This window comes from Lithobates pipiens, unplaced genomic scaffold, assembly GCF_037356315.1.
Source record: "Lithobates pipiens isolate NorthernLeopardFrog02 unplaced genomic scaffold, aLitPip1_a1.2 Scaffold_16, whole genome shotgun sequence".
NCBI lineage: Eukaryota > Metazoa > Chordata > Amphibia > Anura > Ranidae > Lithobates > Lithobates pipiens.
Genome location: NW_027507748.1, coordinates 562,203,080 through 562,215,142, shown reverse-complemented (window position 1 = coordinate 562,215,142; position 12,063 = coordinate 562,203,080). Strand labels below are relative to the sequence as shown.

The following is a 12,063-nucleotide window of genomic DNA, read 5'->3' as shown; positions in this document are numbered from 1 at the left end:
AAATTCAGGCCTATATAGTCTGCTGAAGGCTCTCGAGCACTATATAGGAGCATGTCATCCGCATATAGGCTGAGAATCTCAGTCATCTGGCCTGCGCGGAGATCTTTAAAAAGGGGGTGGGCTCTGATGGAAATGGCCATGGGCTTCATGGCCAGAGCGTATAGTAGTGGAGATATGGGACACCCCTGCCAAGTGCACTTGGACAGTGCAAACGGTTTGGAAATCCTGTCATTGACCTGTATCCAGGCAGCGCAGGCCTGGTATAGAAGTTGTAGCCATTTGACAAATATGGGGCCAAAGCCAAATCTACAGAGGCATTCCCAAAGATAATCCCACTCCACGGAATCGAACGCCTTGGCGGCATCCAAGCTCCCCACTACCCTGGACCCAATGTCATCATGTGCAGCCTGCCTGTAGGTTCATGAAGAACCTGCGGAGATTAAATGTGGTGTTTTTGTTGGGTATAAACCCAGTCTGATCGGGATGTATCAAACTGAGTATTACTTTGTTGAGGCACAAGGCAAGGATTTTTACATCTAGCTGTAGGAGCGAGATGGGGCAGTATTACTCTGGGAGGAGGGGGTCCTTGCCGGGTTCGGGGATGAGGACAATAAGAGCTTCTCCCATGGATGATGGGAGCATCGTGAATTGAAGATGTGAGTGTACAGAGCTTGTAGTCTGGGGATGAGGGTTTCTTGAAATTGTGTGTAAAATTCTAGGGGAAGGCCGTCAGAGCCTGGCACCTTAGAGGGTGGGAGATGTGCCATTGCCTTGGCAATACATTCCAATGTGATAGCGGCTTCTAGTTGGGTCATTTGGGAGTGGGAGAGATTGGGTAAGTCAATGTCTTGGAGAAATTGGGTAAGTTCAGTTTGGGTGCGGCATGCTGTGGATGTATAAAAGGTTGGAGTAGAATTACTTGAATTCCTCTGCCACCAAGTTGTGCTCCGAGATCACGGCTCCAGAGGCCGCCTGGAGTTGGACCAAAACTGGGGGGCTGTGGTAGAGGTGGGCCATATAGGCTAGCAATTTGCTCACTCATTCACCATGTTCGAATATGCGTTGCTTACTGAAAAAGATACCGTTTTGCTTTTTCGAAGTGCAATTGATCGGTTAGCCTTGATTGTAAACGGACAAGGGAAGCGTTGGCTGCCGAGGGGTCTGCAAGAAAAACCTGTTCGAGGGAGCTCAGTCGTTCTTCAGATTGTTGCACAACTTTTTTCTCCTTATAGGGTTGGACTTTTTAGGCATAACATGCAACACAAATAATTTTATGAAAGTATAAAATATTTTTACTAAACAAATATGAAAAAATGATATAGAATATCTACAATCATAAAATTAATTACACAATATGTTCGAGGGCGTTGAAAGCACTTACAGAAAAACATGTACATTCCAAAAAGTATATATATATATATATATATATATATATATATATATATATATTACAATAAGAAATATGCATTTGATAAATCCTACGCGTTACGGAGTCTCTGTATTCCTTCTTCAGGGATATTTTGACATGCAAAATTATTTTTAGTCGTAGCAATCTAGGGTATAAGACGACACATTTTCAGCATAACACAACATCCATATTCGAAAAAAAAAAAAATAAAGGAAAAAAATTGCTGCTATACTCACATACACAAAAGAAATTGAATTTTCAAAAGATGATAGGATTTTGAAAATTGAACTGTAGGAAAAAACAAATTGAATGCAGCAGAAAGAAAAAAGCCAAAAAAAAAAAATAATAACGCTTCCCGCTTGATGAAACAGATGGAAACAAACGATCTTCTGGGTGTGAACCGGGATCGCGGTAGCAGGTAGCTGGGAATATAAAGAGGAAATACTAATAAAACTGCTAATATATATCACTATATATCACTGGTGGGTGTTTTGCATGTGGTCGGCTGCATAGGTTACTAAGCTTTCCATCTGTTTTTAGGCCTATCCGACGCTCAGGGTTGTCTGGATGACGGCGCATGCGTGTCGGTGGGAGCGCAGCGCATGACATCACTCCCTCGCCATTTTGGATGTGGGCGGTGGTGGCTTTGTCCGCCACGCACTCAGGGGACCGCAATGTTAGCAGGAATCAGTTTGCGGATAATCAATGATTACCCTCAACAGCTGGTAGAGGGGTTTCCTTCCAATCTGACTGTATAAATAGTAAGTGCTACTGAGGCTGCTCCTAGTGCGGTGCATGTGGATGAGGCAACACTAGTGGCAGACAGCAGTCCAGGTAAAAAAACATATATTTTTCACAGACATTTGATCCCTGCAGAGAGACTTTATAGATCTTTTTACTACCTGTGCAGCTGTAGTATTTGGGCTGACTACAAAAATGCAACTTTTTGATCTAATATGCATCCTTGTTGATACAGTTCGTTGGTCCGAATCCCTTTATTAATGATATTTGATAGGGGCCCTTCTGAGAGCTACCTGAAGTCACACAGCTATATCCATTGACAGAGTGACATACAATTGCTTACGGAGGATACTTTTCCACTATCCCTGTTACTTTATGATACGCTGGTTTTCATCCATAGAGAAACAGCACTCTTTGGGGGTACATGTATATAAAGAAATGTGGTGTTTGTTTTCAATACAATTTTTTCTATGTGGCTTTTATAATATGAATATATCAGCTGCACATCTATCCTCAATCTTTTTTTATATGAGGATAACAGCCATTTAATTTTGATATTTAAATAGTGATATATTTGCAGTTTTTCATTACTATTTCCTCTTTATATTCCCAGCTACCTGTACAGCGATCCTGGTTCACACCCAGATCGTTTGTGTCCATCTGTTTCATCACGCGGGAAGCTGGCTTTTTTTCTTTCTGCTGCATTCAATTCGGTTTTTCCTACGATTCAATTTATCAAAATCCTGTCATCTTTTGAAAATTCTATTTCTCTTGCATATGTGAGTATAACAGACATTTTTCCTTCACCCCCCCGAATATAGATGTTGTTGTGATGTGTGTCATTGCTGAAAATATGTGTCTTTTTATACCCTAGATTGCTACAGCTAAAAATAATTTTTGCATGTCAAAATATCCCTGAAGAAGGAGTACAGAAAGACTCGAACGCATAGGATTTCTCAAATGCATATTTATTATTTTAACGTATATACTTTTTGGAATGTACATGTTTTTCTGTGAGTGCTTTCAATGCCCTCGAGAGCATATTGTGTAATTTTATATGATTGTAGATATTCTATATCATTTTTGCATATTTGTTTAATAAAACTATTTTATACTTTTCCTAAAATTGTGTCACATGTTATTGTCTAAAGAGTCCCACCCTATAAGGGGAAAAAAGTTGTGCACCATAGCACCATATTTGAGATAGGGATGTTGGCTGTTAATTAGCAGATAGGATCAGTCGGGCATGCAGTTTAAAAGCCTCCCAGACCAACCCAATGGCGCCAAGCCCAGGTTAGTGTGGAAGAAGTGTGTACACTCCTTTTGGACAGTGTCTAGGTCCAGCAGAATGGTGAGCCAAAATGGGTTCAGCCGCCAGATAGGGGGGGGGGGGGGGGCTAGCCGCAGGGAGACCTAATGTCATCCAGTACGGGGAGTGATCCGAAAACACCCTGGTACCAAACCCCACATTGATATGGTCAGGCAGCAAGGTGGGGCAAATCAGTATTAGGTCAATACGGGACACGGCTGGCTGTGAGGGGGTGAAGCATGAGTAGGCTATATTGGTTGGATATTTATGCCTCCAGGAGTCTGTCATGGAAAACTCTGAAATTAACCTGCCAAATCTAGTGGTATACGGAGGGGATGATGTCTGGGCAGTAGTGCCAAGTCTATCTAAGCTGGGGTTGATCGTCATATTAAAGTCACCCAACCAAATTACAGGTACTGTGGGGTGTTTAGCCATGAAAGCAAGTCTCTCCTGTAGGGCATGGAACTGGAATGGTGGCGGGAGGTAGAATGCCATAAGGAGCACCTCCAGGCCACCTATGTTGGCATGAAGGAAAAGGAACCAGCCCTGGTGATCCAACCGCAAATTGTGAAGTTGGAATTGCACTGTCTTGGCAATGAGGATAGCTATACCGTGGGAGTTAGAGGTGTGCGGGGCATGGTATAGCCAGCCAACCCAGGGTTTTTTGAGTGGCATTTGAGTTTGTCCTGTGATGTGCGTTTCAACTAGGACAGACACATCCATGCGCAGAGATTTAAGGTGGGAGAGGACAGCTGCTCACTTGGGTTTAGCGCAGAGCCTGCGTACGTTCCAACTGAGTAACAAGCAGGGCCATGAGGTGTCTTGGCGGGGTTTGGGCATGCGGTCAGATCCGTCAGGTGAGGCACCCTGCAGAGGAGGCAGACATGTGACATATCATACAGCCATATAACATGTATAAAGAGGAAGGCATTACTCGTGGGGGTGCAGCATCTCCACGAACGTTTGTGGCTGGTAACAAAAGATCAGCATGGCCGACTGCACAGAGATACGCCCCCAAGGTCATAAAGCAAACAAGACATGGCATGCGATATGCACCATAGAGGTGAAGCATATAGCGTGGCAAATGTGAACATAACATATAATCTTTATAAACGATGCCAACTCTGGACCAGCGTGGCAAGATATACAAACAGCTACCCGTCATGGCCGTGGGGGTGGCAGCTGGCCAGGAAAAACAAAACTTGAGAAAATTTTAGTAATTGCCATGTCAAAAGAACAGCGGGGGGGATACACAGTTCCAGGTGTGACCATGGCAGGTTGCGGTGGCGACGAACGGGAAGACTGCAGAGCACACAACCAAGTGGGGTAGAGGGTGTGCAATTAGTCCGAGTGAGTGCCTATGGAGTGTCTGAGAACACAAAGAACAACAGAGGAGCAAGGGGAGAATCCAAGAATCTAGGGTGGGAGGAGGAAAAAGTAGGGTGCCCAGCCCGTTGACAGGCATAGAATGAGGGAGCCCGGCTGTCCCCAGGGAGTCGCTGTGGTTAAAGAGAGGAGTAGAATGGAGGAAGCAGGCAAGTATAAACTCGCGGTTCGGGTGAGGCTAGGCAGTCCAGGTCCATAGCAAATCAGTACACTTCCATGAGGTTGCAGGCAACAGCGGGATGGGGGAGAGGAGGTTCAGCGATTAACAGGGTCCGCTGCCTCTTGGTGATCCAGCCATGACAGGGTCTTCAAAAAACTGGTCCTTTCCGTTGCGGACCATCTGGAGCCTCACCGGAAACAGCATGGCATAGAGGAGGTGATGAATGCGGAGCTGACACTTGGCCTCTGTAAACTGCGCCCTTTTCTTCTGCACCTCGGCAGAGATATCCAGGAATACCGCAACGGTGACATTGCCGACTGGGATGTTTCCTCGTTCACGGGCGAGACGAAGGCGAGTCCCGGACCCTATAATTGAGGAGTAACATGGTGGGGAGAGGGGAAATTTTGGGACTTTAAATGAGGTCATAGCCTCCATCCCTATCAGATATGAGCCACAAAATTAAAAACAAGAGCTAAGCGGGACTTTAAAATGAAGTACGGGGTCTTTTATTGAAAAAAAAAAAGGAAACATTTTATTATTTGTTTTTATAGTAAGACATGATTACATGTATATTGGAGAGGTGCGCAGACAAACACATTATTAACATTAGCATTTTGCTTTATACAATCTTATTGACCAATACAGAATAGGCTATAAAAGCGCACCTCCATTATAAACTTATAACAATCAAATATAATAATAAGTCAAACAAATAATGCAATGTAGGCAACAACTTTGAACCTATGACTTCTTGGTTGTTGCAATAAATTAATAAGAAAAACATAATTGATGCAATGTTTCAAAAATTGATGCTAATTGAAATTTGGGTACCAAAATACACGGCAATTGTTAGCTCTACGCGTTTCGCGGCTTACTACCGCTCGTCAGGAGCAAGCTCGTGATTGGTCTGAAAATACAAAGTAATAGTAAATTAGTATTTGCAATGATGGAGCATGGGGAGGTTGCCACTTAATTGATAAAGTGACTTACAAAATAGCCCAAAAATTGGGCAGAACTTCCAGCAATGGGAACTGCTAGAGCTGAGATAAAACCGTCTCATCCGGGGTTGAGGCAGGGTTCAGACCATCCCCCAACAATGTCAGGGGGCAGGCCAGGGGGAACCGAAACAGACATCCTCAACACAGGTCCACTAGGTGCTAAATGTATATGTGTGTTACCCAAATCTGCGAAAGAGAAAAAAAAAGGGAAAAGTGTAATGGGTCACAAAAAAAAAAAAAAAAAAAAAAAATTAAATAAAATTAAAAAATTAAAAAATTAAAAAAAATAAAAAAACCAAAAGCAGGACACTAAGTGTGGATTGAACGTGTTGAATGAATATAACTAATTACTGAAAAGTGTATGTGAATGAAATATACATAAATGATTGGGAAATAGGAGAAGGCTAAATGTGTGTTAAATAAGTGGGAATGGATGATGGGGAAATACAAAATCATCCAATTCAAATGTGTAAAAAAGTATGTGCAGTGCTCTGAATGAAACAATGTGTGTGCAAAAAGGAAGGAAGAAAAACGAATCAAAAGCAAAAAAAAAAAAAAAAAAAAATACCTGAATAAAACTCTATTACCCATATGTAGAGTTAAGGAGTGATCTCTTCCTAATGGAGCACAGTGGAGGAGTGAACTGTCTGTCTGTCCCAGCTCATATACCCCAGGCCATGTCTTACTATAAAAACAAATAATAAAATGTTTCCTTTTTTTCAATAAAAGACCCCGTACTTCATTTAAAGTCCCGCTTAGCTCTTGTTTTTAATTTTGTGGCCTATAATTGAGGAGTTTTGCGATAAAGGTTATAAGGGGTGCACCAGCCAGTGGAGGACGAGCGCCAAGCGGTGGCCACAAATGTGGATGAGAAGGCCTCTCTGCCGTAGGTCTTTATGAGATTTTCCAGCTATGCAGGGGGATCAGAGCCCTCGGATCTTTCCGGGAGGCCAAAAAACATGAAGTTACACCTTCTGAGCACGTTTTCCACGTCATCCTGGTTATGCAGGACGACACTGAGCTGATGTTGGAGCTGCTCTGTGGAAACCTGCAGGGGGCAACATCCGCCTCCATGCGGCTCACTCTTTGCTCAGTTTCAGAGGCTCTGTCTCAGCTTCTGGACGTCCTGCCGGATGAGAGAAATATCAATTATGACCTCCTAGATCAGTGATGGCGAACCTTGGCACCCCAGATGTTTTGGAACTACATTTCCCATGATGCTTTGGCACTCTGCAGCATAGTGGAGCATCATGGGAAATGTAGTTCCAAAACATCTGGGGTGCCAAGGTTCGCCATCACTGTCCTAGATCTTTGAGGTAAGGGTAGTCTGCACAGGGAGACTCGAGGATTTTAGAGGTGTCGCTGGATGGTGGCGTCTCTCTGGCCAGGAAGGGGTCGGCGCTATATTCCACCTCGTTGTCCTGGCCCCTATGGTGGTATCTGGCCAGCTTGGTTACAGCCCGGATGCCCACTTTGGCAGCAACATGAAGGCTGGGGTGTAGGCAGACGCCATGGGCAGCAAAACAGTGCGTTTGTAGCAGGATTTCCACGAAGGATAGGGTAAAAGGATATTGTCTCAGGCGGAGCCCTCACTCTGCATGTCCTACACCATTCAACTCCAGGCCACGCTCATGAATGCTTCTTAATATGTTTTTTCACAATCAGCCATCATGTAGATTATCTTGGCTGGGAAAGAGTGGTTTCAAAAAGGCCAAGCAGCTCTAATCAGAAAATCAAGAAAAAAAAAAAAAGTATTGGACAGAAAAAAAGCTGTGGCTCAAATTTCAACCGCCTTCAAAATGTACAAGACTAAAGCCAGATCCACACTACAGTTTTTCCGTGCAATTCAGCTCCGGTTGGAGACACTTTACTAACCATGCAAGGTTAGTCCAGCAATCTCCCCCACTGAGCTATTGTGTTCCGATAGTTCGCCCCCCGGCCTTGCCAGAACACTCCAATCTGCACTCTCTGCCATTGGCTGAGAGTGCTGATTGGTAATCAGTCAGCTGCTGGTTTTCCAGCATGCACGTCCGACAGAAATGCCAGCCTAAGGGATTGCTTCTGTTTGACAGATCAGCATACATACGGGCCGAATGTTGGCCGTATTTTTCTGAACGGGCAAACGTCTCCTGCTTTACTCCGACAAAGTTGTCGTCTTTGAGCTTTACTGTACAATACTGCAGTTGGAATGCCATACAAATTTCAGGCAGCCTCTCTCGGAAGCACAAGTCAATTCTGCATCATACTGTATTGTCTAGAACAGTGTTTCTCAACAACCTTCCTTTTCCAGTCGGGGCACCCTTGAAAAAGTATTTGCAGTCTCGATGCACCTCTGTGCAAGGCTTGGTTCAGGTTACTGTGTGTCGTGGAACACGTGCAAAATCTCGCCCGTTCCTGACACACAAATACTGTGCTCTTTAGGAGTGCCATTAATTCCTAATGGTATCCCACACATTTTCAAACATGGGGTTCTTTTGGTGGGGCGCAATTTTAAAAAAATGGTCAGGACCTTTTCTCTGCCTTTGGGCGTTGGGAAGTCCATTGAAATTAATGGGTTGCCCTACACACAGCCACAAAGATGTGAACCAATGACTTGTCAGGTTAATTGGGGGGGGGGGGGGGGGGGTCACATGTCATCAGGTTGGAGGGGCGGTATAACCACATTGTTGAGTTGTTTTTGCCACCCGCAACTTCTCCCCCCCCCTTAGCTGCAGAGGCAGAAGCTGGGTGTGTACAAATGCTGTGGCTGCAGGAATAACCAGGGTGAATGGGGCTGCACTGCAACTACCCCACAACTGTGTGTATTGCACGGTTGTGGTGTAGCGATGCTGCATTTACAGGCTTAAATCAGGTGGTGAGGAGGCAACATATTACCTTTTTACTCAGTCAAATGCCTCTGAAAAGCGATCTGCTCGTGGATTGCTTTTCAGAGAAGCAGCAGTCCTTGCTGCTTTCACAAACAAGCCCTACAAAAGCAATTCTGATGGTACAAGAATTTGGGGGCGTGTTATTTTTTCTATTTTTATCTGCTGATCCAGTCAGCAAGTCTTTTTTTTTTTTCAAAGGACAAACTCTCCAGCACAATGTAGAAGTTACAGAAATGAGACAAACCATTTACCACTATCAAGGATGTTTACAATGATCAGCTTTTATGTAAAACCTTTATCCTAAAAGAAAAAAAAAGAAAATGTTTTAGCTGGAGCTGGCATCGGTTTGTTAGTGTATCCAAGTACATCTAAAACTCCCCCCCCCCCCCCCCCCCCAACAGACAATGCTGTTCTCGAAAAGTGCCCCCTGTGCATTTCATCCAGAATGGGGGCACTATAATACAGGAGGTGTGTTACTGACTAGATTAGCAGGTGAAAAATAAGGGGGGGGGGGGGGGCGGTGGTGGGGTTTAAATAACGCTTTTGTTTCTTCTTCCATTTGTCTTCTACCTCACCATGTTTGGGGGGAACCTATTCCTTTGTGACCAAGAGACATTTAATAATTTAACTAGCAATCACATTTACCAATAATAGGGGTGTAAAGGCCAACAAATATGTGTTTACCTTAAGATCATACTTCCTATGGACTGTAAGCCGATGGCTGAACATATTTCTCATTACCAGCATGTAAGAGTCTTCATTTTCTACACTTAAACGATACATCCCCAAAAACTGAGGTAAAAGCGTGCCTCCATGACATTTTACAATATGCTAGAATAAAGAGTGAAAGAATTAGATACTGTTCTATATACACAGAAAAAGTGAACAAAAAAGGCAGGGAGGATTTTACTAAATGGTGAAATTACCCATTCCTTCTCTTTGTTACAAATAAAAAAGATAAAACAAATGTATTATAAAATGTAGAAACAAATGATAGCCTGAGAGGTGAGGGGTAGTCAAATTTTCATTGGTAAGCTATAGCCTTGTTTCAAAGCTATACATTTGGCCTGAAGGACATTGAGGTTTGGCAGTCTGTTTTCAAACTAGGTTATTCATTAAAGCGGTAGTAAACCCGCTAATTTTTTACCACCTGCAAAGCAAAAGGCATAATGAGCTAGTATGCACCGCATACTAGCTCATTATGAAATACTTACCTTAGAATGAGGCCCCGACATCTGGCCCGATCCACGCCGAGGGAGCTGACATGCTCCCTCAGCGTTTCTTCCGGGTATCGCGGCTCTAACGCTGTGAGTGGCCGTAGCCGCGATATCGTCAATCCCGCGCATGCGTGCGGGAGATTTCATCCCGGCTGGGTCCGGCCACTGCCGGACTTTCAGCCGAGAATCCCGTTGTGCGTATGCGCCGCTGCAGTCAGCGGCGCATACCGAGGAGAATATCTCCTAAACCGTACAGGTTTAGGAGATATTTTTTTTACCTACAGGTAAGCCTTACTATAGGCTTTCCTGTAGGTAAAAGTAAAAAAAAATGAGTATACAACCGCTTTAAGAAATGTCACAGCAGTAAAATACTGAAGATACCATATAACCTACTATGATAAAGGTTTACTCACTTGGTGGTAATCAGACAAGATACTGTGCACATTTGCAACATCTTCACTGGATATTTCTTTAACTGCTAGGGTCTTGTCATAAGACAGAAGAAAGCGGCCATTATGTGTTTCACTTTCACTATAAGGTGAACTGCGCGTTAAGGAAACCTGGGGGAAACAAAAAAAAAAAAAAAAAAGGAAGATAAAAGGTGAATATTTTTCTGTTTTGTATATAACAAACTAGTAGTATTGCTAAACTTCTTTAGGCTCTAATGCAAAATATGAACTGGGGTCCCCTGAAATCCCATCATCGATATTAATGCCCAAAAAGCAAACAAAGGCCCCACCCAGTTGCAAAAGCTTGCTGCACTCCATCGACTGGGAAAAGGTGAGTATTCACAAATCAGAGCCATAGGTCTTATACGAGTTGCTATGATTGTTACACCACTGCCCTAAAAGCATTACCAGTGGCTACAAATTATAACAAATATATATCCCACCATCTGGTCATAATAGTATGCGTTATGTATATACATACATAACGCATACCATTATGATCAGATGGTGGGATATATTAGGCAGAAAGCAAGCATGTTATCCCTAAAGTTGATGTGTTGAAAGCAGAAAAATAGACACGCATAATGATTTCAGCAACTTTGACAAGGGCCAAATTGCAATGGCTAGATCAGTGGTTCTCAACCTCAGTCCTCAAGTGCCATCAATTTTTTGTTTTAGGAACTTCCCTTAGACAACATAGCCCTTTATCACTACCATGTCATTGATATTGATGTAAAGCAGCTGTACAAAAGTAAAGGAAAACCTGAAGACCCGTTGGGGGTACTAGAATAATACGTTTGAGAACCACTGGGCTACATGACTGGGTCAGAGAAACTCCAAAACTGCAGCTCTTGTGAAATGTTCCCAGCATTAAGCGGTCAGGAGCTAACAAAAGTGGCCCAAGAAAAGAAAAACGACAAACCACGACAGGGTCATAGGCAGAGAAAACTCACCAATGCTTGTGGGGCTTGCCTGTGTAGTCTGATCCAATAAAAGAGCTACTGTAGCTCAAATTGTTAAAAAAGTTAAAGGGGCTGTAAAGTTAAAAGTTTTTTCACCTTAATGCATTCTATGGGTTGTTTGCTATACTCAGAATCTCTCCAGGCCCCCCTCATTGCATCCCTTGAGCCCGTTGGACTCTGAATAGATGGTGGACCAGGAGTAGGTTTTAACCACTCTTGCATTGTTCTATATGCATTTTATCTAAAGTCTATTTTTGTTATTCATTCTAATAAAACTTTGTTTTAATCACTAGCTGACCAGCGCACAACTATTCACATCGGCACAATGGCATTGCTGGGCAAATGGGATGGGGACAGGTATGTCCCCTTTAAGACGCTGCACTTTTGGCGCACGCTCCATGCTTGCTGGTCCCGTGGACTAGATTCCACAGGGGTCTGCGATCACGTCATGGCGTGGAAGAACGGGGAGATGCCTTTGTAAACAAGGTATTTCCACGTTCTGCCTAGTGACATGACAGTTATCTACTGCTCCCTGTGATAGGGCGCAGTGATCGCTGTCATGTCAG

General features: G+C 43.6%; 1 protein-coding gene across 2 annotated transcripts in view; it reads right to left on the bottom strand.

Annotated features, from left to right (window-relative positions):
* PIP4K2C (phosphatidylinositol-5-phosphate 4-kinase type 2 gamma) overlaps positions 1–12,063 on the bottom strand; it is a 211,053-nt gene that overhangs the window by 73,824 nt on the left and 125,166 nt on the right. For both annotated transcript variants that reach the window (XM_077483610.1, XM_077483611.1), the window contains exons 4-5: positions 10,500–10,646; positions 9,554–9,700 (exon numbers count right to left, since the gene is read on the bottom strand). In XM_077483610.1, coding sequence (XP_077339736.1) covers positions 9,554–9,700; positions 10,500–10,646 — 294 coding nt within the window. The remainder of the gene's footprint in view (positions 1–9,553; positions 9,701–10,499; positions 10,647–12,063) is intronic.